This window comes from Saimiri boliviensis, chromosome 2 (genome assembly GCF_048565385.1).
Source record: "Saimiri boliviensis isolate mSaiBol1 chromosome 2, mSaiBol1.pri, whole genome shotgun sequence".
NCBI lineage: Eukaryota > Metazoa > Chordata > Mammalia > Primates > Cebidae > Saimiri > Saimiri boliviensis.
Window position 1 is genome coordinate 84,607,774 of NC_133450.1, and position 27,385 is coordinate 84,635,158.

Consider the following 27,385-nt stretch of genomic DNA (forward strand, 5'->3'; position numbering starts at 1 on the left):
ATTTTTTGTAGAGACAAGGTCTCACTTTCGTTGCCCAGGCTCTTAACAAACTCGGGAGCTCAAGTGATCCTCCTGCCTTGGCCTCCCAAAGTGCTGAGATTATAGGCATGAACCACTGCATTCGTCTGGGCATCAGATTTTTAATGTGTAAAACAAAAATTTTGAGTAAGATCGTAGTTTCCCAAACTCTGCTTAATAGGATATTAACAAACAGTGTACAAATACAGAGCTTTGTGGTCCAAAACATTTATGTGTTATTGAATTTAAATAAACTTTTTTGTTATTAAATTTCTCGGTTTTTAATAGGTTATAGTAAATTATAAATCTTTAAGAAAGGAATAGAATACACATCTTGCCACATTTTTTTTTCCATTATAGAATTCCCTCCATAGCACTTAAGGAATTTAGTTTGCTAGTAGCAGTCTCAAGAAATAGTAAGTTAGGCATTGTAAACCTTTAAGTCTTAACTTAGATCTGTGATCCATTGTGAGTTTGTTTCTGTTCAAGATGAGAAATCAGAGTCAATTGTTAATTTTTTTCAATAAGGCTATCCAGTTTGCCACCACCAATTGTTGAAAAGATTTTTCTTTCCTCCCATTGAGTTAATTTGTTATCTCTGTTAAAACTCTCTTGACCCATATATATGAGGATCAGTATCTGGACTCTATATTCTGTTCTATTGATTTTATCTGGACACCAATACCGTAATTGTCTTGATTTCTGTACCTTTAAAATAAATCGTAGTATCAGGTAATATAAGTCTCCACCTTGTTACTCTGTTTCAAAATTGTTTGAACTATTCTGTGTTCTTTGCATATACATTGAAAATTTTAAAACCAGTATGTCAGTTTCTACGAAGCTGTGTGGGTTTGCATTGAGTCTGTAGATCAGTTAGAGGGGGAACTTAACATTTTGAAGACTTTTGATTCATGTATACGATAAATCTCTATATTTAAGTCTTTACATACACATACACACACACACACACACACACACACACACACACTTTTTAGATAGTTTTTAGTGAACAACTTCTGTTTAATAACTAAATATTTTATAATTTTTGATGCTCTTAAGTATTTTTAATTGCAATTTTTGCCTCATTTCTAATATATAACACAGTTGACTTTTGTTTGTTTTTGTATATTGACCATGTGTCCTGAAACCTTGCTAAACTAACTAGTTGTGGTAGCTTTTTTGTACATTCTGGAGGATTCTGTTTGAACAATGTGTTGTCCGCCAATTATGAGAATTTAACTTTTCCTTTCTAAATACAGATTTTTTTCCTTATGGAATTGGCTATAACTTTTTTTTTTTAGACGGAGTTTTGCTCTTGTTACCCAGGCTGGAGTGCAATGGCGCGATCTCAGCTCACCGCAACCTCTGCCTTCCGGGTTCAGGCAGTTCTCCTGCCTCAGCCTCCTGAGTAGCTGGGATTACAGGCACGCGCCACCATGCCCAGCTAATTTTTTGTATTTTTAGTAGAGACGGGGTTTCACCATGTTGACCAGGATGGTCTCGATCTCTTGACCTCGTGATCCACCCGCCTCGGCCTCCCAAAGTGCTGGTATTACAGGCTTGAGCCACCGCGCCCGGCCTGGAATTGGCTATAATTTCAAGTATGATGTTGAACAGATGTGGTTAAGAGTGGACTTGGTTCTTGATGTTAGGAATGAGCAGTCTTTTGCCATTAAGCATGATGATTGCTATAGGTTTTATTGATGTTATTTAATTAGATTGAGAAAACTCCTTTGTAAATCTGATTCATTGAGAGTATTTAATAAAAATTGATGTTGAGTTCTAGAAAAGGTTTTTTTCTGCATCCATTGAAAGGATCAGATGATTTTTCCTTTTTAGTGTGTTACTATAGGAATTGTATTGATTAATTTTTAAAAAAATACTAAAGCATTGTTGCATTCCTGGGATAACTAGTACTGGGTTATTACGTATTGGCATTTTTTAATTGTCTGATTTAATTTGCTAAAATATTAAGAATTTTTACATCCAGGTAATACTGATCTGTAGTTATTTATTTATTTTGAGTTGGGGTCAGGCTGGAGTGTAGTGGCGCAATCTCTGCTCACTGTAACATCTGCCTCTCAGGTTCAAGTGAATCTCCTCTCAGCCTCCTGAGTAGTTGTATTTTTGCAGGCACCCGCCATTACGACCACCTAATTTGTATGTTTTTAGTAGAGACGAGGTTTCACCACTTTGGCCAGGCTGGTCTCGAACTCCTGACCTCAAGTGACCTGCCTTCCTCAGCCTCCCAAAGTGCTGGAATTGCGGATATGAGCTACCATGCTCAGCAGATACGTATTTTTTTTTTTTAACTTTAGTCTGTACTTTCTTTGTATGAATTTGTTACCAAGCTAATGCTGGCCTAAAAGAATGAGTTTAGAAATATTATTGCTTCAAATTTATTGACAAGCTTGTTAATAATATTTTCTTCTTTTTAAAATTTTTGTATTAGCTGTTGTTAACTAGATTATCACAGACTTAAATAACACATTTATTGTCTCGTCTATGAGATGGGGGAAATATAGCATTCAATATATAGGTTAATAGAGATTAAATCAGCTGACACAATGCATGGAAGTCCTTAACCCAGTGCTGGCACATCGTATGTACTCAATAAAACTTAGTGGTGATGATCAATATCTCACCAGAGGTGTGCTTATTGACACTTTATTTTCCAGTTGTCAATATGTTTTACTTTAGGGCATTCTTTAGCAAATCTTAATCCTACTTCTTCTGCCTGCCTAACAGTATTTGTTCTGATTTTGATGTTCCCATTTGAAGATGTGCTGGTGTATTAGCATCTTTTAAAATATTCATACAAAACCCAGCAAGTTTAACTTGTAATTTGGCAGACTGACTTATACTTCATTTAAATTTTTGCTGGTTATTATCATCCTGCCTGTTAGACTACTGGAGAGTCCAGTAGTACTAATCAAACTTTGGAAGCTGTAATGTGGTACATATGCCTCAGGCCCAGACCTCGTGAAAAGATTATTCACTTTATTAAAATATTTTCAGATAATGTCTCTCTTTCCTTTTGCCTTCAAGTGAGCTAGCTCCTTGAAGGCAAAGATTTTTGTTTATCCTTGCATCCTGGTATCTGGCACAATGCTAACTATGGTATAGGCAACACTACACATGTATACATATGCATTGTCACACTTCCATATGCATATTTTTATCTCTTTAATTTCATAAGTAACTATATTAACATATGAAAAGATAGATTAAAAAATAAGATGAGTAATGAAGAAGAAAATGGGGGGTAAAAATTGAGAGAAGGTAAGATGAGAAAAGGAAGTATCAAAAAGCACACCTGGCATTTATGGTAGAGATTGATAGTATGAATTGAAAATATTAGAACTCAAAGCAGACAGAAAATCCTTTTTGGTTATTGCTGCTGTTGAAAACCATCACATTTGATCACATAGATAATTCAGTTTGTGTCACAATTAGCTTTAATATTAAAATGGCTCATCTCCCAATCTCTCTTAGGAAGGGTATAAAAAAAGAAAGGTAATACTGTGACCTATTGTTATCAAAGTATGCTGGTTTTCTATGTTTGTAAGTATCTGAAAATTTTATATTATGTGCAAATTTAATTAACTCAGTTGTGTAAGTATCTGCAGAGTTTCTATTGGGTGCTAATATAGTAAAGTAATATCAGTTTGGACTACATGTCTGAATTGAAGTGTAGTTTTACTTTTTAGGAAATAACTTTTAAAAAAACTTTTATTTACATGTGTTTGCTGAAACTATTCCAATAAAGTAATGCCACTTAAACTTGTTTCACAGTTTACATACACACATCAGAATAGAGTTTTTCTCTGGTAATGAATCAGATAGCTATTTCTTTGATTGTGTACTAGGTGAAAATGCTGACTTGTGTTTTCGTACCATGTTATATGAAGAATACTATTTTTAACTCTAGAATCATGGCTAAAGAAGGAGATGCTTCTACTGAGAAGCATTCAAAAATCCGTGTGAATTGCTGGCAGAGTAGATTCAGTTCCACATCTCATGTTCACTCCAGAATACAAATCCATGTTTTTTGGTAGAGTAGGGATGGAGTGGAATAGTAGTTCTTTTTCTGCTTTCATATTTTGTAAATTCACATAGTTTGATTAGATCAATTGACCTGATACGAGTCAGTGTATCTGGACACATGAATAGCCTCAAAAGCCCTCCTCTCTGTGATTTTATTCACTTCCAGTGTATGTTTCTTACCCTGGTAAGTGAGTAACCCCTGTTGGTTGTTCCTCAGCCTTGTACTCTAACGTGGATACAGAAAGAAGTGCTTTTTCCTACTGATTTTTAAATGAAAGGAGACTGACAACTATGCAGAAGCAAGTAAAATGGGCTTTAGTTACAAAAGTGCTATGTAAGTGGGAGGGTAGTGTAGTTAGAATTTAATTACTTTGATCCTTGCAGCAGTAAGGGCTAACCTGAACAGACTTTCTCTTTAAATACACCTGTAAAGTATTAACATATTAATAGGAAGACTCAGATTCTAAAGCTGTGATTTTAGGATATTTAAAGAGACTTAGGCTGGGCACAGGCACGGTGGCTCACACCTGTAATCCTAGCACTTTGGGAGGCTGAGGTGGGTAGATCACCTGAGGTCAGGAGTTCAAGACCAGCCTGGCCATCGTAGTGAAACCCCATCTTAAAAAAAAAAAAAAAAGAAAGAGACTTAAAGATCATTTGAAAAAATGCTTTCTGAGGTTGAAACAGCAGCTTTCCAGAAAAATAATGCAGATGCTTTTCCAAATTAAAAAATTGCAAAAGTTAAAAATGAGGAATTGTTTCAAATCTAGGAGAAACCTGATGAGTTACTTCACTAAGCTGTTCATTTAAAATAGAAGTCTCTATTGATAGGATTATATTTTAGTTTTAAGAAGCTCATTTATCATTAAAAGATTATCTCTAAAAGTTAGATTTTATATATCTAATATACTCTACAGCTCATAACCTGATAGTGAAACCTTTCTGTGTTTGAAAGGGAGGTCTAGCATTTTAGGTGCTGAGCACTCTACAAGAGAAACTGTATACTGTATATCAGAAAACAAGGATACTGTCTGCCTGTGGTGTTAAGTAGTAGAAATTAAGACTTCCTTCATTGTCCATTCTTTTTTGGGATATTCACGTGGCAGTTGTGTCCTTTAGCCAGATAATCATTGTCAGTTTCAGAGGTCTAGAAATTAAGGAAGAGGTTAATAGGTCTGTCTCTTAACAAGTCTTTTTGCATTCAATTGCTATTTTTGGAAGTTTCAGTGCTGCAGAACAAATCACAGAGTCCTTAAAGAAGACTAGTGCCTCCTATGATGCTATTTCTCTGATTGAGTATTCAACTGATGTTGAATTTTGGTGTTTGACCCAAAAAATTTTGAGATATATGTGAATAATTACCTTTTCTGCAATTGTCAATGCATTACAGCTAGGCCATTCAGATGCCTTTTATTAGAATAGAGTTACATAGCCTTTCCCATTTAATTATAATGAATATTGATTCCTAACTATAATTGCCAAATCATTATTCTAAACTTTATCTAACATAAGGGCACTCAACTGCTGGCTCTACTGCTGTAGAAATTTTCCTTTAGGTTTTTTGAGGCCTCTGCATTCTCCATGGGAATTCTCCTAGCGTCCCAGAAGACTGCTGTACCTTATTCCTACCTTGGGCAAGAGAAAAGTTCTATAGGAGTTAAGATTGTCTGCAGTAGATGTCCACTTAGCAGCAGAGATTTTTCTATTTCCCATTTTGTTTGTGGCTTCATCAGAGTCCCCCATTCCAAACAGTTCACTAAAGCTCTTATGACTGCCTTCACTATTTTGGGCACTATTTGCCAAACTGGGTAGTTAAAAATTTTGCGGGGAGGGGGTTGTTTGTTTTGTCGTTGTTGCATTTTCTTACTTTCAGTCCTCTATCACTTATGAATTGGTGTTTGAACAGATTTATTCTTCATTTTCTATGACTTCAGCCCATCATTGAGCGGTTCAATTCACGATAATTCTAGGGAGGAGCAGTTATTACTAGAAAGGCAACATTGCATGGTGGGCTCTGGATAGAAAGCCTGGATTGAAACCCCCATCCTACTATTTACTGTTAGACTTTGGGTGAACTCTGTAAATTTTCTGTGCCTCTTTCCTTATTTGTGGAATGAGAATAATAGTAATTAATTCATAGTGTTGTAAAGATTAAATGAATAAAGCCTTTAGCCCAAGTTCTGGCAAATGGTATCACCAAATGTATGCTCATGCTATTATTATTGTTATTACAATTATTATTATTTTTGAGACGGAGTCTTGCTCTGTCACCCATACTGGAGTGACGTGCTAGATCACTGGCACAATCTCAGCACATCGCAGCCTCCGCCTCCTGGATTCAGTTGATTCCCCTGCCTTGGCCTCCCAAGTAGCTGGGACTAACTACAGTCACATGCCACTAGGTGTGTCTATTTTTTTTTTTTAATTTAATTTTTAGTAGAGACAGGGTTTTACCATGTTGGCCAGGCTGATCTTGAACTCCTGACCTCAAGTGATCCACCAGCCTCACCTCCCAAAGTGCTGGGATTATAGGCAAAAGCCATGGCATGTGGTTCATCCGATTACTGTTAATGCTGTTACACGAAACCTCAAAATGGGAAGGATGAATGAAGATTTGGTAACATATTCCTGGAAGGAACCATTTATCTATCAGCTGTGGCTTGTCTGCTTTCACCTTCAAGGAAATGAATCTAGGCCAGAGATTTAGCACATATATGAGCCAGTTATTAAAGAAACGTTGTTTCACTATTATACTTTTAATTGAAACTTACCCTTAAAGATAATTGGCTTCAGTCACAGGGACTATGTAAATAAATGGCTCATGATCAACTGCTGTGGCTGGTAACATAATTCAAAAGTACTGTCTTATGGTTCCTACCAAGATACACAGTACTATTTTAGTCATGAACTATGTATTATTACATAGGCCATGGGTCTAAATCTATAAAGTCAGCAGCAGCCAACCTTTTTGCCAGGACTGTAACAGTCAACACAACACTGGCTATCAAGATAGGATACCACTGACAAACTAAAAATATATGGTATTTCGTGCAGATTTTAATCTATTGGTGCCTGGAGTAATGTGTGCAGCTTTATAGAAATTTAAGAGGAACTGAAGAGGCTAGCAAAGATTAACTCATTTAACAAATGTGTCTTGAGCATTTTTTATGGCAAAAGACTGCCTTTGGACCCAGGCCAAACCGTTTCAGACAAAAATGTAGCTACACTAAGAGTTAAGTGAACAGATAAGGAAATGTAATCATGATTGCTTTGCTTTTTACCATTTGAGAAGTGTGTCACAAATTGCATACAACTTATAAGGGGATTTTGGAAGCCACCTTTCATAAGTTTGGTGCTTTTTGTATACAACTTTATGATGCAGTAAGAGATACAAGACTTTCCCCATAAACAATAATTTATTTCTATTCTAGAGGACAGTTTGGCAATATCTAGTAAATTTGAACGTGGGTATACCCTGTAAACCAGTAATTTCACATTTAGATAACTGACCCCTAGAGAAAATTCTATATAAATCATATCTACAAGGAGACACATTCCTAAAATGTTTATAATGACCTTATTTATAATAGGGAGAAATTAGAGACAAGCTGAATGTCAATATGGAATTGGATAAATTGTGGTATGTTTATAAATAGAATATTATATAGGAGTGGCATGTATATACCAGTGCTATGCATTGTCAGTGTACATCATTCTTATATATTGAATGTTAACTGAGTAAAGGAAAAATGATAGTATTTAGAAACATGCAAAATGATGCTATATATCAGTTAGATAATATGCATAATGAAAGTATTCAATAATGTGTGAAAATGATAATAAACAAATTTAGGATAGTGTTTGCTTCTAATGGAAATTAGAATTACATAGGGGTTTAAACTATACTGGTAATGTTGTATTTATTGAGTTGTGGGCACATGGCTTTTTATTATGTACATTTCAATATGTCTAGTTTAGAAACATTTAAAAGTTGAAAGAAAAGGTGTCAAGTGTTGACGTTTGTATTTCAATGGAGATACATTGAGAAATTTTTCTTTTTCTTGCTTCCTTGATACTATTTCTGTACATGCTCAATTTTATACATTGGATACGTGTAACTTTAATCATGTTAAATGAAAAACTGAGAGATAATATATCTTTTAGAAAAACAAATGATTGTTTTACGAATTTTTGGAAATATAGACAAATGAAAAAATTCTTAGCACTTTTTATAATTGATTTTCTCATCTTTTTTGCTCTGGCTCTGCTGTCTAGTCTGGAATGCAGTGGCGTGACATATTGGCTCAGTGAAGCCTCTGTCTGCTGGGCTTAAGAGATTCTTCTACCACAGCCTTCCAAGTAGCTGGGACTATAGGCATATTCCACCACATCTGACTAATTTTCCTATATTTTGTAGCAGCAGAGTCTTGCTATGTTGCCCTGGGCTGATGTGATCCTCCCATCTCTGCTTCCCGAACTATCGGGATTACAGGTGTGAACCACTACACCCAGCTCTATAAATTGTACAGAAGTTAAGCATTATTACGTATTCTTTGCTGCTCTTATCTTTTCCACCTGTTGTTATAAAATAAACATTTAACATATAGGACTAGTATTTTAAAGTTTTAAAATATGTTATCCTCTGAATTTAAGAACATGGTTTTGTTTATTAGCTGGTGTTCTCTCTTCTTGCAGTTAGTTGTTGCTTCTTAAGCATGGATTTTAATAAAATTATATTGTTCCTTATGTTTGATTATTTTAACTGATTTTCCAAATATCAGGAAATAATAAAAATTTGACTGAGCAGTTATATGCTCAGTCATAATACTGTTGATTTATAGAAGTAGAAGATAGAAGCTTTAAATTATGTAAAATGTGAGATTTTCTTGGGAGGGGAACAGTAACATTTTAACTCTTTTTTTTTTTTTTTGAGACAGAGTTTCACTCTTGTTACCCAGGCTGGAGTGCAATGGCACGATCTCGGCTCACCGCAACCTCTGCCTCCTGGGTTCAGGCAATTCTCCTGCCTCAGCCTCCTGAGTAGCTGGGATTACAGGCACGCACCACCATGCCCAGCTAATTTTTTGTATTTTTACTAGAGACGGGGTTTCACCATGTTGACCAGGATGGTCTCGATCTCTTGACCTCGTGATCCAGCCCCCTCGGCCTCCCAAAGTGCTGGGATTACAGGCTTAAGCCACCGCACCTGGCCACATTTTAACTCTTAATTTTACTGGTTGCATATAGTATGTGATAGGCAGATTTATGAATGAGACAGTGGAATTATGGTTTTAAAATGTAAGCTCTTGAGGCTTTGATGTAGTGATAGTGGTACTAGAAAAATAAATAATAGGGCTAATAGTATTTTACAATATACCAGGCCCAGTGACTTACAGGATAATATAAACCAGTTCTTGTCAAACTTTATTTTGTTTATAACTCTCCTGTAAATCTTGTTAAGTAAGATGCAGATTCTGGATTCACTAAGTCTAGGACTCTGCCAGAGCTTCTGCATTTCTAGAATTTGCCAATAAGTCAGTTTTAAGGACCACATTTTTAGTACTGAGGATGTAGGTTTGTGCTTCTCAAACTATCTGCAAAAGACTAGCTTTTAAAAAATATTATCTAGTATTTTATGGAATGATACTGCTTGGAAATAAAATAGAGAATAAACGTATAAAGGCAAAGGTAGAAAATTGTATATTAATGTGAATGTAATTCCTCAGTAAACCTTTTACAGGTGTAAAGTCAGTATGTTAGTTTAGGATAAACTAGTATTTCCTAAAAAGTGTTTAGATATGTCATACTGTATAGTACAGTTTTTAAGGACAATTTATTTTATAAAAATACTTGCCCTGTGTGAAGCAGCATCTCATGTATCCATCATATTTTCTGAATATTCTTTCTATTTCTAAAAGTTTTTTATTTTCCTTTTCCTTCTACCTAGGCCAATTTAAGACTCACTGTTCATTCTTGGATTAGAGTAATTCTATAACACTACTTAGCATTCATGAATAAAATGTTACCTGAAGAGATTATTCATCCTCTCAACAAAAATTTAAGCACTTCATTACACACAAAATTCTGTGCTAGTCTCTTTTGGGATTATGAAAAGGAATAAAAAGTTCTTGCCCTGTAGAAATATGTAGACCTGGATGACAGAATTCATCTCCCTGTTATAAAATTTTACTATATGCTAGTATTGACCTATTAAAGGATATCAGAACCTTAAAATGCTATTAAGTAACTTTTTCAGATGTAGACCTGATTGATTAACTGGGGCAGTCTTTATTTTTCATTCATTGATTACATTAACAGATATTATTAGTCACCTACTGCATGCCCATTAGTGTGCTTGGCCCTTGCAAGAGAATAGTGAGTGATAGAGACATAATTCCTGCTCTCTGCTAAGAGCACATTCACGATCAAGTCAACCCACTTGGCTTTTTGATTGTTGTGTATGAGTGAGAGAGACGGTCACATTCAAGTATTTGTTTTAGAAAGTATAACGTTATTCATCTAGACATTAATTTTGGTAATTTATCATAGGGATAAGTAAAGAAATACGATGAGAACACTTTTCTGTCTTTGAGACTTCATTTATTCTTACTGTAAAAAATGTTCATTTTATTAATATTTGACTTTGAAGCATAACCACTCATTTATATCCAGGCCTCCTCCAGAGCTTTCTGGTAGCTTATGGGTTTTGGGTGATTCTGCTGAGTTTTTGCTCACTTAGAGGATTTCCGTAATTCATGGGATATCTTGTAGCTTTTTGAATACCAGAAACTTGTGGATACTTATTCAATGCAGTTAGGTAAGCTAGTTTCTTATTACCCTTCTTTCTGATAGTTGCTGTGAGGTCTGTGGAGAAACTGATTGAACATTTATAGTATCTAAAACTCAGCAGCATTTTAAAGATTTAGCAAGTAAAACCTCCTCCCATTCCTTTTGTCATTTGTTCAGCACCTGCTATGTATGTGGCAGGCATCATTCTGAAGATGTCATTGTTGGGGGAAAAAGAAAAAAAACACAGGGTCCCTGTACTCTCAGAATTTGTAAGACATAATCTCTATCTGGGACAATAATGATGACTAGAGTGTATTATGTGCTTACTATGTGCTGGAAACTTTTCCAGGTGCTACATATATTAACTCATTTAATCCTTTTGTAACAACCTGTGAAGTGAAGGTATTATTATTAGCATCATCTACATTTTCACAGATAAGGAAACTGAGACAAGAAAGTTTAATATGCCCCATACCACACTGCTTATATGTAGCAAAGGTGGAATTCTCGCCTGCAAAGTCTGGCTCCGAAAATGCCACATTTATCCACTACACTATGCTGTGCAACTATAACAGATAATTATGATTTAATTTAAATGGATAATTAAATAGGCAGTTTTAAAAAGTAGGAGCTGTGCAATGATGGAATGCTCACTGCTGTGGGAGCACAGAATAAGCTCACCTAATTTGGTGGTGTTAGGGTCAGGGAAAGCTTTCCTGGGAAAGTAATCTTTATTCAGAGAGACTCTGAACCTCTTTTCCTCCCTTTAAAAAAAAAAAAGCCGTTTGAAAGAATTGAAGATTTTTTTTTTTAAATAGCATTTTAAAAACTGGTTTATTATTTTTTTTAACTGATTTTCACACAAATAACATAGGTTTGTAAAACTGTAAGTGTATTCTGAACTGAGATCCTTTGGTGATGATACTCTTTAAATTGGATTAGATAAATTTTTTAAATGGCCATTTAAAAAATTAACCAAAAGAAAAAATTCTAGTATTTTTGAGGTGAGAAATCAGGGGAGTACCATTATGTAAATAATACTAGGTATCTTCTCTCTCTATCTCTGTATCTCTCTGACACACATGCTCTCTCCCTCTTGTGCACTATCTCTCTCCCCCTTCCCCATCTGTCTCTCTCTTTTTTCTCTCTCTTCTCCCCCACCCCTCTTTGATAGAACAAAAGATATGATTGCCTACATTTTGGGAAGCCAGAATGGGTTTGCTTGAGCCCGGGAATTTGAGACTAACCTGGGCAATATAGTGAGACCCCATCTCTACAAAAAATAAAAATACTGGCTGAACATGGTAGTGTTTACCTGTAGTTCCAGTCACTGAGGAGGCTGATGTGGAGGCATTGCTGGAGCCCAGGAGGTTGATGCTTCACTGAGTTATGGTCATGCCGCTGTACTCCAGCAATAGAGCAAGAACCTGTCTCAAAAAAAAAAAAAAAAAATTGGTTATGTGCTGTTTAGTTTAAATATGGAAGCTGCTTTGATCACTTCAGGTCTCTTGTCATACTGTAGCAGGGATTAACATTTCTAAGTTCCGTTGGTGGTGGGGGTGGGGGAGAGACAGCGGGGAGTGGGGAGGGTGGGGAGGGATAACATAGGGAGAAATGCGAGATAGTATGCACCTAAAGTTAAAAACAACAACAACAAACCTTTCTAAGTTCCTGCATCAGGAAATGAACATAGAGAAAAATATGAAATATACTCTATACACTACATTTTATAATATCAAAGCTTTTTTGAAGTATTATGCATTCATAGATGGAATTATTTAAAATTTGCCAACTGGATTTTAATTTAGGCAGATTTTAAGTATAGAAATTATTGGTTTTTGTAATCTTGTCATGCATCAACTTATTTTATCAATTATTAATATCTTGAGTGCTTTTCATTTTTTTTTTTTTTTTTGAGACGGAGTTTCACTCTTGTTACCCAGGCTGGAGTGCAATGGCGCGATCTTGGCTCACCGCAACCTCCGCCTCCCGGGTTCAGGCAATTCTCCTGCCTCAGCCTCCTGAGTAGCTGGGATTACAGGCACGCACCACCATGCCCAGCTATTTTTTTTGTATTTTTAGTAGAGACGGGGTTTCACCATGTTGACCAAGATGGTCTCGATCTCTTGACCTTGTGATCCACCCGCCTCGGCCTCCCAAAGTGCTTGGATTACAGGCTTGAGCCACCGCGCCCGGCCGCTTTTCATTTTTATAATATGGGAATAGTGATAGTTTAGGGTGTGTTTGGAGATATTTTTGTGTTCAATGCCATATTGTGGCTAAAAGGCCATTTTTCTTAATGGCTATTAACAGAATTCAAGATCATAATCAGGAGTCCCAGGGGCCAGATTTGACTCCTTTTATTAGCATAGTAACTTTTTACCAATTTAAAATATGCAACGTGATAGTTTTATATTTAATGATCTCCCTGATTTACTTCCTTTTATTTCAAAATTGAAATAGCATTCACTTACCAGTTCCATTGTCTGATCCACTTGGGTTCCACTCTTACCATTGCTTGCTTGGTTTTTGTTCTCTTCTTGTCACTGCAACCACTCACTTAACGCCATTCACCTTCAACCAGTGTTCTGCAGCCTGCTGAAAGTTACTACATTATTTTACTTGGTTCTCTGCTATTCTGTCTTATCTGTGAGTACTCTGGGTTATAATATTTTTCCCTTTTGCCCCATGAGCACCCATGCTTCAAGAAGTCTGATTCTGTGCAGTATTTAAGAAGAATGTTGTTTAAACTCCTGGTCAGTTCACCCATTTCTTTCATTGGGGGGCTCCATTTGACAGCTAAGCTATCTTCTACTTTAAAAACTACATGGATGAATACACACATACATAAAAATGTTTTGCTATTCTGATTGCTTTAGTTTTTTATTTCTTTTAACTGTGGGGTTTCTCCCTAATTTATACTTATCTAGAAGCTTCTGGTGTTTTAATATGGTTCCAGTGGTGGGGAGCTGTGCCTGGCTGTCGCCTTTCTGGACTTTTTTACTCTGTATTTATGAAAGAGACCTTTATTCCAGGTTGTCTCAGTTCTTGCTGCTAGAAGTGTAGTCCATGGGCCAGTAGCACCAGCATCACCTATTTGTTAGAAATTCAGAATCTCAAGTCCCACCCTCCAGACCTTATGCATCTTAATCTGCATTTTAGCAAGATGTCTGCTTGTTTGATAAGAACATTGAAGTTTGCAAAGCACTGCTCTGGGTATCAACCAACTACATGATACCTTGACATGCCCATAGTTGTACATTTCTAGAACTGATTTTAAATATATGACTTGTAATCTTATTTAAATATTTGTGAATTACTTCATAACTATTCATCTTGTTTCACCAAAAGTTATACTGTGGGTGGGTATTGCTACTGTTTGAAAGGAATGACAAGAATAATACCAAACAGTAGCTACCCCTAGTCCTTGAAGTGAAGTTTTGGTGTATAGTCATAGTGTCATAGTTGATGTAAAATGATGACAACCATTTTGCAAGTCTCTTTGTGCCTTCTCCCAGCATCAGTTTGTACCTGTAGATAAAGAACTATTCCTTTCTTGTCTCTTGGACAGTGTCTTTTAAGCAAAGTTGCATTTGCTAAATGGAACTTGTAAGGTGTTGGGGAAAATATCTGATTTTTATCCTTAAATGAGAGAAATTATGCCTTACTGATATTTGATATGTGGATTAATAGTATGGGCATAAAATCAGTCTTGAGGATTCCTATACAAGTCTTGCTTGTTTCTGAGGAAAACGTTTATTGACTCATTTTCTGGAGCACTATGACAATCCCAGTCATTAGCAGTGGGAACAGAGAAAAGTTAGGTTAGCAAGATAAAAGACACTACATGCAATTTATAAAGTTAATAAATTGCGTGTAGTCATTTAGCGACATGACAAATACATTTCAGATTTAGATATATTTGTATAGTGGTGCTTTAGGAAATAGTTTTTTTAAAAAAACTGTAGTGTTTTTACTTTTAGTTCAAGAATAAAGAGAACTGAGAGAATACAAAATTACTCTTTCATTCTTCTTTAGCATTCACATGTAGTGTGAACAATGTAGCTCATCTGAAAGCACATTTTAATTGACATTTTTCTAGAGGAATACTCTTTTAGGATGACAAACAATATTTAAGTGAGCATTTTTAAGGTTTTGGTGCCTTCTTTTGACTGTGTGCCTAAGAATGGCAGTGAGAAGGATGGCAGAGAGAATACCCAGATGTATGTGTTAGTGGTATGTCACTTAGTATTATTTTAAATAGTAAAAGCAAATTCAGTGGGTGAGGCATGGTGGCTCAGGCCTGTAATTCCAGCACTTTATGAGGCCAAGGCCAGTGGATCTCTCGAGCCTAAAAGTTTGAGACCAACCTGGGTAAAATAGTGAGACCCTGTCTCTTCAAAAAAATTTTAAAAATTAGCTGGGTGTGGTGGTGCATGGCTATACTCCCAGCTACTCCTGCGAGGCTGAGGTGGGAGGATCACTTGAGCCTGGGAGGCTGAGTCTAGTGAGTAGTAATCACGCCACTGCACTTCAACCTGGGCAACAGAGCAGGGCCCTTTCTCAAAAAAAAAAAAAAAAAAAAAAAGATAAACTCTGTGGAGTGACCTTAGCTAAGAGCCATTCTATTTTATATATAGGTTGTACTAAATGTGGCCATATCAGATAAGACTTATGGTTGTGGTTACTGGTGGTCATAAGTTGTGAATATACAATTACTGATACACATGTGATCGACATTCAGATTCTTCCTGAATGTCAATCACGTGTGTATCAGTAATTCTAAATTACGTAAATATGAAACAAAGCTTCATTTGGGAGGTAGCAATCTCAGAAGATTAGTTTTAAAACAGAATAGCAGAAGGAGTTGTGACATGCATCTATAAGCAATTGTAATAATTTGACAGTTATTTAGCCCTTGATTCCTAGCCCTTTCATTGACAGCCTGCCTGCAAAGATAGTGAGGCCTGTTTCACCCCAATTAATGTCCTCTTAAATGGTAGCCTGCAGTCTGGGTAATGATAAACTTTCAGTGATTGATGATTTTTTTTAGTCCTTTGGGATTCTGTGTGGTTTCTGGTTTCTGTGAGCCAGGTTAGTTTTTTCTCTTACTTGGGCTTTGTATACATTTTTCTGGTCTTTACTATGTTGGTTTTAAATTGGCAGACATAGGTGTGACCTGCAGTTTTAATTAATTAAGTTCAAAGCCTTGTTTAGAAAAATACCATTTTGAAGGTGATGATGTACTTAAAACTGTGTAAAAGTCTGAGAACCAGGACACATTTTAATACATAGTAATTTTGTAACACTTCTTTTTATTTGTAAACTTTATCTTTTTCCCCCTTGGCTTAAAAAAAAAACCAAAACACATGTTTTAAACTATAAGGAGAAATATAATAACAGCTGCTGTAAAAAATAACATTAACTTTATTATTTTTATGGTGTTGGTAATTTCATTCTTAATAATTTTAATTGGCTATTTTTAGTAATCGTTTTCTTTTTTACATGGCTCAGTTTCTGTAGGAGTATATATTGTTATACTACAGTAGTATTAAAGTTAGTATAAACAGACCTTTTGGTTGAATATTTGCTGTTTGGGAAAGGATTCATTTCTAGCATATTGATTGTGGATTAGTTTTAGTATTTTAAGTCTAACTTGTAGTTGTCTAACTATTTTTAGGATACGGGGGCTGGAATGAATAGAAGAATAAAATTAAGCATTTCCCTAGTTTAGTACAACTAAGAAATATATTTTCTTAGTTCATTTTTTAAAAAAATGATCCATTGTACTTTCCTTTTGGATGTAATCTTAGAGGTAATTTTAGTAGTAGTTTTCAGAATTTTTGTAGCTCCTCATCTGATCAGAAGAGCCAATACTTTGAGATATTGGTGCTCATGGTTAGTGTGTATTTATGAAAATCCACTTTTCTTTATGATCAATTAAAAAAGTGTTTTTTGACATTAAAATCTTAAAAGGAGTAAAAGAAGCACTTCTGCTGTTTGCTTTCCAAATAATGAACAGGAAACTTAGTTAGAAGTGACCATGTGTAAGTCTGTATATTAATTAGGTGAGTGTCATTATGCTCAATTAGCAGGACTGCCAAATAATGTCTTTAATACTCTGATCTTTTTTCCCCCTAGGGTTTTACAGACAGCCCTCATTACAGTGATCACTTGAATGACAGTCGATTAGGAGCCCATGAAGGCTTGTCCCCAACACCTTTCATGAACTCAAATCTGATGGGTAAGTTGGTAATTCTCTGCAATTGGTCTTTTCAAAGCTTCTTTGGTCAGAGACATTTTTTATCCCTTTGTCCAGGAGGGACAGGTAAGTATGTAGAAGAAAGTTCTGGAGTTTCTAGGGGCAGTAGGACTCTTCTTGTTCAGAACAGCTTGAGGATCAAATGTCTAAAAAATTGGGGTTCTTCTCTTAAGGCATTATTGGTGTCAAAAAAGGAAGCAGCAGTGTTTTTTTGATTGTCAGTTTTGGCAATGTCTTTGGACCTCAAGCTTTGTATGTTTTCTGGGGCAGTGAAGTATGTTTTAAGGGCATTTGTAATACTACTATTTGTCTTAACAGTTGTATTTATGTCATAATTAAAAATGTGACAAAGCAGTGATTGTAGGCTTTACTTGCATTGGACAAGGTTTCTCCAGGCACAATTTGATTAAAACATAGTACATTTAGATATTGCAGCACTTGTTTTAAACACTTGACTTCATACTGGGACTTTTTTAAAGTTTTGGTTTGAAGAAGTGAAGTTGTACTTTCAAGAGGGATATGAACTACCATCTAAACCTGATTTAGCAAAACCTTTATGTTTAATCATTCTGTCTACGCTATGCTTTGCAAAACACCCCTCCTTTCCTTTCTCCTTCCTTTCCCCTCTCTGTCTCAAATGAAAGTTTAAAGTTGTTCTTCATTCTAAAATTATAAACCCAATCTTGTTTTTTCAGTTTGCATTGTGTGTGTGTGTGTGTGTGTGTGTGTGTGTAAATATTTTACTTTTAAACTGACTGAAAAGAATCTATGATTTATGACTTTTTTTTCTTGCTTATACTGGGACTGAGCATATTACGAAAACTTTAATCTGTTATACCAGTTGTTATTGGCATCATATAAACATAAAAAGTTTGTGAAACTGACATTGATTTCATTACTTACTTTATTTCTTAAGAACATGACCTATATTGTGGTCTTAGAATTGTCCTTTTAAGACACAGCCATGCTAATCTAAGTAGATTACCCAAATCCGAAATCCTGGTGGTCTGCAGTTTCTTTAAAATGATTTGCTTTGCACAGTCTTTGTTTCCCTCATTCTCTGTAGTGTTGAGGAGACAGAGTCTGATATTCTAGTGTGGATTTTGCCTAAGGTGGTTGACAGTTTGAAGCCAGAAGAACGATTAGAGTATGACAGAAGAGTGAAAAAAATCTAATCAGCGATAAAACTTGTGTTTAAAATCACAATTTGTTTCAGCATAAATAAATGCACACAGAAAATCATGGTATTAAATGGATTATCATTCCAGATAAAAATCAGAGTTAGGTTTAGAGTAAATTATTTGGCTAGGGAAAACTTTCTAATTTATTTTTTAAATTTTCAGTTTAGCTAGCCATCAAAGTAAAATTGATGTAACACTCCAAATAATTTCCTTTTGCAGTATAACTTTTCCCCACCTAGGATTTAATTTATGTTAAGTGTAGTAGGGTAAGTTAAAGTCAGTGTTTTTGTAATTTTGGATTCAACTAAGCTTTCTTAATTGAGACAATAACTCTGAACTGTAAAAAATCACAAATAGCTCTTTTTGTATTTATGTTCTTACTTTTTATTCTTCACTCATAGAGACGACTTTTAGACCCATTGGAATTTCGTCATTAGCACAGCTTTGTGCCAAGGTGACTATTAAAATTTGGTGGGGGACAAGTGTGGAAATTAAATGAATCCTACGAGGTATGCATGTCAGTCACTTGCTCTGAGCAGATGTTGACTAACAATATTTCTGTAATTCACTTTGAGGTAACATTTTCTCAGTTGGAACAATTAAGAGCATGCGCTTACTGGTGTCTTCAGTTTTCAGATAATTACTAGAGTACTTTTAATACTCATCTATACCCTATGTATAAAATCAACATCTAAAAAAAGTCATGAAGTAAATAATTATTTGTAAATAGATTGATCTCTTCATGATTCAAATGAAAAAAATCTTCATTCATCTGAACTACATTGTTGAAGTATGACTTTATATCAGATGCAGATATACAAACCATACATTTTCTTTTCTTATTTTCGAGACGGGGTCTCACTTTGTCACTCAAGCTAGAGTGCAGTGGCATGATCACGGCTCACTACAGCCATGAACTCCTGGGCTCAAGCTGTCTTCTTTCCTTAGCACAACACCAGCTAATTGTTTACATTTTTTTCTTTTGTAGAGATGAGATCTCATTATGTTGACCAGGCTGGTTTTGAACTCCTGGCCTCAAGTGATCCTTCTGTCCCAGCCTCCCAGAATGTTGCAGTTATAGGCATGAGCCACCACGTCTGGCCCAGACCATAAGTTTTATTTATGCACTACCTAATGTAAAAATATTTACTTACATATAAAGGAAGGAGAGAGAACCCTGAAATAATGAAGCAGATGGGTTCAAAAGAAATTCACTGGTAATTGGCAATATCTGATATATTTTACTTCCTTACCTTTATTTTCGGTAAAAATGATCAAATGATGTACCTTAGTCCAACAACAGTGTAAGCAATCTGCACAACAATAGCTTGCTTTTAGAAATTAGTGTCTTAAATCACAGTGCAGTTCCATAGAGCAGCAGGCAGTCCAATTTGTTATGAGCTGAAGTGATTGAGAACTGACACCCAAACATGGTTTTATAGCAGTATGTAGAGTTACAATAGATAGACTAACTTTTCTGGCTGTTTGATAATTGAAGGGAGTTTCTGCCTAAAAAACCTAAATTGTTAAAGTTCTGCTGATATGTGTATGGTAGTAGTCAAAGCATTTGGAACTGTTGATACCCTATCATCACAACAGGTTAACAGTTGAGGTGGTGGTGCTGTGAATGATGAATGCTCAGAAACAGTTAAAACTAATAGGAAAGTGGTAACATTTCATGTTGCTGTCAACATATAAAAGCACCATTAAGTGGGGGAGGGATTGTATGTCTAGGGAGTGTTGTTATTTTGAGTATTATATTCAGCCATAAGCACATTTGCCTGAAGTAATAGTGGATTATAAAGCACCATTGTCTTCTGTGATAGAGCTTTCAAACACTTTAGTGATTTTGTACATGGCAAAAATTAGAAATTTTGTCTAACAAGGGTCGATAATGATTCAGTAATGAACAATTTGCAACAGAAAGTGCATTTATATATTCATTTAGATATTTTGAAGTGTTTTACACAGGAAGTAAAGCTATTATGCTGAATCAGTTAATGCTTCTTTTTATGAATTGCAGAATTATCCTGTTGATTTGTCGCTATGGGAAAGAGAGCTTTTCTTACGTTGCAGGTGAAATAAGTACATCATTTTGGCACATTGCTAGGTAATTAGCACCAAACAGTTCTGTACTCTGTAATATTAAAACTATATGAAAAGCCTTGACCATAGCAGTCAAGAACTGACCATGGTCAGTTCAAGGCTACTATCACCAAGTAGCCTTGTCTATCTCAAGCTTCTTCCAGCTCTGGTCCCTTTCTCTACCCTCGATCTTCTCATTAATTTCAGTAAACTTGTTTTCCTTTACCTGTGGATAATTAGTCATATTTTTGATGATGTCAGGATCAGTTTACTGATTGAACTTAGAAACAAATTATTCTCACAGAATTGCTTACCTTTCATTCTCAAGTGACTGTGTAATAAACTGCTGTTAACTTTCTATCCCTCAAAGTTTATAAGCTTTACTTATATTTGGATGTATTTATGTGTATAGGTGATAAATGGAAGAATTATGATATAAGATTATCTTTAGTTTTGCTTGTTTTCTGAGACCCTTAAGTATGTTCCTTTCTGAGATTCTATTTTACCTCTACAAATGGTTTGTTAATAATTTTTATTTTAAAGAATGAGTGTAATATGTGGTGATACAGGGGGAAATTGCAGGGCTGAGAATTAGGAGATACGGATTTTAATCTAGATTCTAAAAGTAACCTTTCTGATAGGGTAATGCTGGGAATTCTCAGAGGTCCTGTATCAGCTCTAGAATTTTACTGTTCCATAATCTCATAAATTAGTAACTTTATTCAACTCTGAAAAAGGCTGCAACTGTAATTATAATTGCTATTTTGCAAATGATTAAAACTAAGGCACAGGACGGTTGTTTCTTTCTGAGGTCACAAAGCCAGTAAATGTCAAAACTAAATGTAGAACTCATATCTCCTGACTCTTTGTAGTTGAATGCTCTTTCCATTAGACTACACTGTTTAGGTTAAGATACTTGTTCTTTCTTCATATCTCAGGTTTTTTACTAGCTCACTGTTTTCTTAATCCATAATTATGGAGACATTGGTGTTGAGGGATGATCGTGGGAAAAAAGGTTCCACAGTGAAATAACTTTGAACACCATTTTGTATCAGTTGCTCCCTCTTAGAAATTCAGATTGTACTTTGGAATGTTAAAGACTCTGAAAAAGAAAAAGCTTATTTAACTTCGTTTAGCCTTCTGCACCCCCAAATCATATTAGGCACAGAAGATTTTTTGTAAAAAGCATCATTAGCTTCTGAGAAACTAGTTTTCCATGGGACACTGGGAAATGTTTCTGGTTGTTTAATGGGAGAGAAAAAAAGATGCCTAAGAGTTCTCTAAAAAGTAAAATAGAATTGCTCTATGGTCATCCCTTAGTATCTGTGAGGGATTGGGTCCCCTGATGCTCAAGTCCCTTATATATGTAAAATGGTGTAGTTTCTGCATATAACCCACGCACATCCCCCTATATACTTTAAATCATCTATAACTTACATATAATACCTAACACAATGTAAATGCTGTGTGAATAGTTCTTATGTTGAATTGTTTAGGGAATAATGGCAAGGAAAAAAATGTCTGTATACATTCAGGACAGATGCAACAACCCTTTTTGTCCCTGTAAGTTTTTTTCAAATTGTGGTTGATTGATTTCCCATATGTGGAACCCACAGGCAGAGGGCAGACTATATATATTGTTGTAACTTATTTTAGGCATGTTAACTGATTTAACAGGTTGGGTCTAATTGTTCAAATATATTACTGTCAAACCTCTCTTACAAGCATTTGACTTATAAGCAAAGCAGGTGTCTTGCCATTGCTGCTAGAATCTCTGCTTAACTCTACCTTCTGTATCTCAGAACTTAAAGGGCCCCTCTGGCAAAGCTTCAGTGTTTTATTTCCATTTCATTTGGGATTAAATAGGTTTCTGTGGATTTGTCTGGGAATTTAAGCCCAAGTACACTTTTTTCCCTGCATATTTGGTACCTCAAACAACCAAATTTCAAAGAAAATTCTTTTGTAAAGTTGATACTACTTGCACTGTAACTTACGAAAAATCCAGAAATGTGCTAGTGTTACAAAATATGTAGAATCACCATTTTCAGACAATCAAAGCATAATACAACCCTGCTCTCAAAAGTTATCTTTCTTTGTCTGAGGGGAGTGGCTCATCTTCCCAGCACTTTGGGAGGCCAAGGCAGAAAGATTGCTTTAGCCTGGGATTTTGAGACCAGCTTGGGCAATGTAGTGCAACCCTGTCTATACAAAAAAAAAAAAAAAAAACCCAAAACCAAAAGATTAGCCAGGCGTGGTGGTGCATGCTTGTGGTCCCAGCTACCTGGAGGCTGAGGAGGGAGGATCGCTTGATCCAAGGAGGTGGAGGTTGCAGTAAGCCAGATCACTCCACTGTACTCCAGTCTGGGCAACAGAGCCGGCCCTGTCTCAGAACAAAACAAAATTTGTGTGTGTCTGTGTGTGTGTATACATATATAAATCTAAGTTTGATACACTTGAAATCTCTTCACTAGATGAGATATTGAAAATGATTATAAATGTGTTTAAGGGAAATAGTATCTGATTTGACAGTATTTCATAAGGATGAGGCCTTTATACTTTTTCCAATATTTTATTAACCATAAGTTTCATAAAAGAATATGGCTGTATATTCATTGATCTACATTCTCTGGCCTTTGGCTGTACTGACAAAATGGTGGCACCAAGAGAAACTTGAATGAAAGGAACCTGGATACAATTGAAGGCACTAAAGCCAAGAAAAATAAAATGACTCATTAGTTTGAAACATGGCTCTGGCCAGGCATGGTGGCTCATTCTGGGAGGCAGAGGCAGGTAAATTACCTGAGGTCAGGAGTTCAAGATTAGCCTGATCAGCATGGTGAAACCACATCTCTACTAAAAATACCAAAAAAAAAAAAGAAAAAAAAGGCAGGTATGGGGGCACATTCTTAGAATCTCCTCAGCTATTTTGGAGGCTGAGGCAGGAGAATTGCTTGAATGCAGGTAGGAGAGGTTGCAGTGAGCCAAGATCATGCCATTGTACTCCAGCCTGGGTAACAGAGCAAGACTCCATCTCAGAAAAAAAAAAAAAAAGAAGAAGAAACATGGCCCTTAATCTCTTGATTCTAATTAGTGCACAGTCCCCTTCTACTACATCACTTCCCCCCCCACCTCTTTTTTTAACTTCCTGTGTTCAACCACTTGTTTCATTTGCTACCTTTTTCTGCATTATAGCTCTGCTATCTTTTCCTTCCTTTACTACTGCTTAAACTCTCATTAACTAGTCTGAGTTGTGGAATACCTTCCTCCATCTTTTTCATGTATTCATTTATCCATTTTTTTCTGCCCTTTACCATGTGAAAGTACTATATGGTGAAATATTAAAGTGAATAATATTCCATCTGTCTTTACAGACTTTTATTATTTTAGTGTGATAGAGGGATAAGAGTTTCAATAATTATAATTGATGGCAGAATGTCAGTGATATGGATAAATTCTTACAGACATTCAGAAGAGATTATGTTCAGGCACAACCAGAGGTGATCAGGAAAAGTTTTGTTGTGGGTAGCATTTAATCCAGTCAGCACTCTCTTTCTGTTATAAGTGGCAGAATGTAACTTAAATCAGGTTAAACACAAAGTGGTGTTTATTAACTCGTTTATGTAAGAAGGCTTGAAGTAGACTGATTTGGAGCATGGGGGACCTAGGGGTTTAAATAGTGTCATCAGGCCTCCCTCTTTCACCTTACAAATATTTTGTTGAAGGAATAAGATAAAATTAACTCGCTTTGGCAGCACATATACTAAAATTGGAACGGTACAGAGAAGATTAGCATGGCCCCTGCGCAAGGATGACACACAAATTCGTGAAGTGTTCCATAATTTTTATTTTAAATAAATAAATAAATAAATAAATAAATAAATAAGGCCGGGCGCGGTGGCTCAAGCCTGTAATCCCAGCACTTTGGGAGGCCGAGGCGGGTGGATCACGAGGTCGAGAGATCGAGACCATCCTGGTCAACATGGTGAAACCCCGTCTCTACTAAAAATACAAAAAAATTAGCTGGGCATGGTGGCGCGTGCCTGTAATTCCAGCTACTCAGGAGGCTGAGGCAGGAGAATTGCCTGAACCCAGGAGGCGGAGGTTGCGGTGAGCCGAGATCGCGCCATTGCACTCCAGCCTGGGTAACAAGAGTGAAACTCCGTCTCAAAAAAAAATAATAATAATAAAATAAATAAATAAATAAATAAATAAAGACAGAACTAGAGAGGCAAATTGGGCCAAGGAGAGGAAATTTGAGAAGTGGGAAAAGGTAGGAGTACAATGTTCTGGTCTCTCCTTCTCTTGTATCTCTCACTCCAGTATATCCAAATTGCTCTAAGTTGTTCTTCTGGGTTGCTATATTGTAAGGCACCTTATTTCTTAGTGGTATGGAATGTTTTCTTTTCAGTGGACTTGCCCACTTAATTTACAACATTCTGTTCCTGGCAGTATGATGTTTTTCCATGACCCTGCCCTGCCTCTACAGCCTAAAAAGCAGTTCTTTCCATAATTGGAATGAATTTTGATAGCCATTCTCTGTAGCTGTTTCTGTGAACCAGAGATGACCTGAAGGCTTCTTTTCTACCCAGTCTGAGAGAGACCAAAGTAATACTAACAGCTTAGTTTCAAAGACGTTCCACTCTTTCCAGAGTACTCCTATATGGACTCAAATCCCGCTTATCTTTGGAGAATTTATCTTAGAATGAATTACTTGAAAGAGTAGGATTTCAGAAAGTACAGGGAAAAATATTTTATTTGAATTAAAAAAAAAAACTTTCAAAAATTAAAACTGAAGTTAATATAATTTTTAAAAGTGAGCTATGTATTATTCACTAGGTCTTAGAGTAAATAAAGAATTAGATTTTTTGGTGTATTTTTCTCAGAAAATTTATATGGTAGTACATATGTCCTGTATTTCACATTTGAATCTTACTGATTTTTCTCCTTAGTTATTAACCTACTGAGTCTAACTCAGATCTTAATCCATTAGTGATTTTATATATGATTAAATGGTTCTTTAAAATCATTTTCATGGACTTCATGAAATCTTCAGTCTTTTTTATAGTATTCAACTTACAGTGGATTTGTTTTGTTTTTATTATGGGATATTCAGCAAAAGATTGATCAAAGTGATCGACTTCACCTTGAGACAGCTATTATACTGTCAAGGATAGTTCACAGAAGTGGTTTGTTATTTTGTTTAAATTGTCTGATGTAATGGATTTTTTCAGGAGCTCACAACATTGAATTAACCGTGCCTCCTTGCAGACTCTAGGAACTTAAATAAAGTAGACCAACTTTATTTTTATTTGTTTATGCAATCCATTTCCTCACTGTCACTTGAGTGTGCATTGTCTATAATCAGTAGTCATCTATAGGGATCCTTATTATTTTATAGTGGGCCAGTTACATAGATCTGATAAACGGTTCTTCTTTGAATCCTCCCATTTTTGTGTCTAGTTCTAGCCAAGTGAACATGAACTCTTGACCAGAGATGTTCTGAGTTCTGCCTGTAGTGAGGTGGATGACAGGGGCTGTGGCTACGTGGTTACTAGAGAACAAGAGAAAGATTGGTTTTAAGGAGCTTTTGTAACTTTACAGTTCTGCTATATGCATAGAATTTCAGAAGCACACCATAGCACACTGTGGAGAATTTTGGACACTGTTTTGATTAGGAAAAGTCCTAGAGCAGCATTAGCAGAGCATACCTCCTCTGTGGTAACATTTCAGATTAGCTGCCTCCCCCCCCTTCCCCCACATTTCGGATGCCTTCCTTCTCCTCCTCTTTCTTCTTCTTTCTTCTTTTTCTCCTTCTTCTTGTTCTCCTCCTCCTTCCTTTTTCTTCTTCCTTCCTTCCTTCCATCTTCTCCTTGTTCCTTTTTTCTTTTTTTCTCCTTTTTTTTTTTTTAAATAGAGATGAGGTCTTGCTGTGTTAACCAGCTTACTCTTGAACTCCTAGATTTAAGTCATCTTGTCTCGGCCTTCCAAAGTGCTGAGATTATAGGCACAAGTCAACCGTACCTGGCCCAGACTCACTTCTTAGAGTAAAGATGATACCTTCATCATTTAATAAAGGCTTTCAGAATGTTTTATTTAAAATAAATACCTTAACCTTAAAATTCTCATAGATGTTTGAACTGAAATGGACCTTAGCTATCATCTACCTGAGTGGTTCTCAATTGGGAGTATTGAGAAGTAATATGTTGTAAAGAACAGAAGTAGGGGGCGGGATTACTGGTACTCCTCATATCGTGAAAACTCTAGAACCTCTTTCTAATTGAAGAATTAGAAGTAGCTTGATTAGTGGTCATGGTATTTACATAAGTTTCAATTCGCGACCAAAATAATTTTTTAGAAAAAGTTGAAAGCATATACTGAATTGCTTTGGTTTAAATTGTACAAATTATCACTATTGTTTGAAGATTTCCATTGCATCTTGATCCTTCAATTGTATAGGTTTTTTACTACATTGCTATAGTTGAATAAGCCTCACATTTTAAGTGAAGCCCCACAAAACAGTTGGTTATTTTGAGTATCAATTTATCATTTTTGTAATCTCCTTATTTCCATATCTCAGCTTCTTTTTTTTCTTAGAAAATTCAGCCTTTACCTTTCATAACTCATGGTTTTTATGACTTCGAGTTTGGGATTTGTTGTTTTTATTTGTGATTTTAGATTTTAGAGAGGTTTTTTTCTTTTTTTGGTGATAGTGATTTTTGTTTTTTGTTTTTATTTTTTGAGACAGTATCTTGCTCTGTTGCCCAGACTGGACTATAGTGGCACATCTGTGACTTACTGCAGCCCCAGCCTCCCAGGCTGAAGTGATCCTCCCATTCAGCCTCCCAAGTAGCTGGTACTACATGTGTGTGCCACTACACACCCAGCTAATTGTTTAAAAATTATTCTTTGTAGAGACAGGGTCTTGCTGTGTTGTCCATGCTGGTCTTGAACTCTCAGGTTCAAGAGATCCTCCAGGTTTGGCCTCTTAAAAGTGCAACATTTA

At 35.8% G+C, this 27,385-nt stretch overlaps 1 protein-coding gene and 1 non-coding gene across 8 annotated transcripts in view; both read left to right on the forward strand.

Moving 5' to 3' along the window:
- The window catches only part of TCF12 (transcription factor 12), a 370,294-nt gene that overhangs the window by 150,038 nt on the left and 192,871 nt on the right, over positions 1-27,385 (forward strand). For all 7 annotated transcript variants that reach the window (XM_039468699.2, XM_039468700.2, XM_039468695.2 and 4 more), the window contains one exon: positions 16,996-17,098. In XM_039468699.2, the coding sequence (XP_039324633.1) occupies positions 17,080-17,098 (19 nt within the window). In that variant the 5' untranslated portion in view covers positions 16,996-17,079. The remainder of the gene's footprint in view (positions 1-16,995; positions 17,099-27,385) is intronic.
- LOC120364080 (U6 spliceosomal RNA) lies at positions 24,123-24,225 on the forward strand. Its single transcript, XR_005579433.1, has one exon. It is a non-coding gene; the product is annotated as a U6 spliceosomal RNA (small nuclear RNA).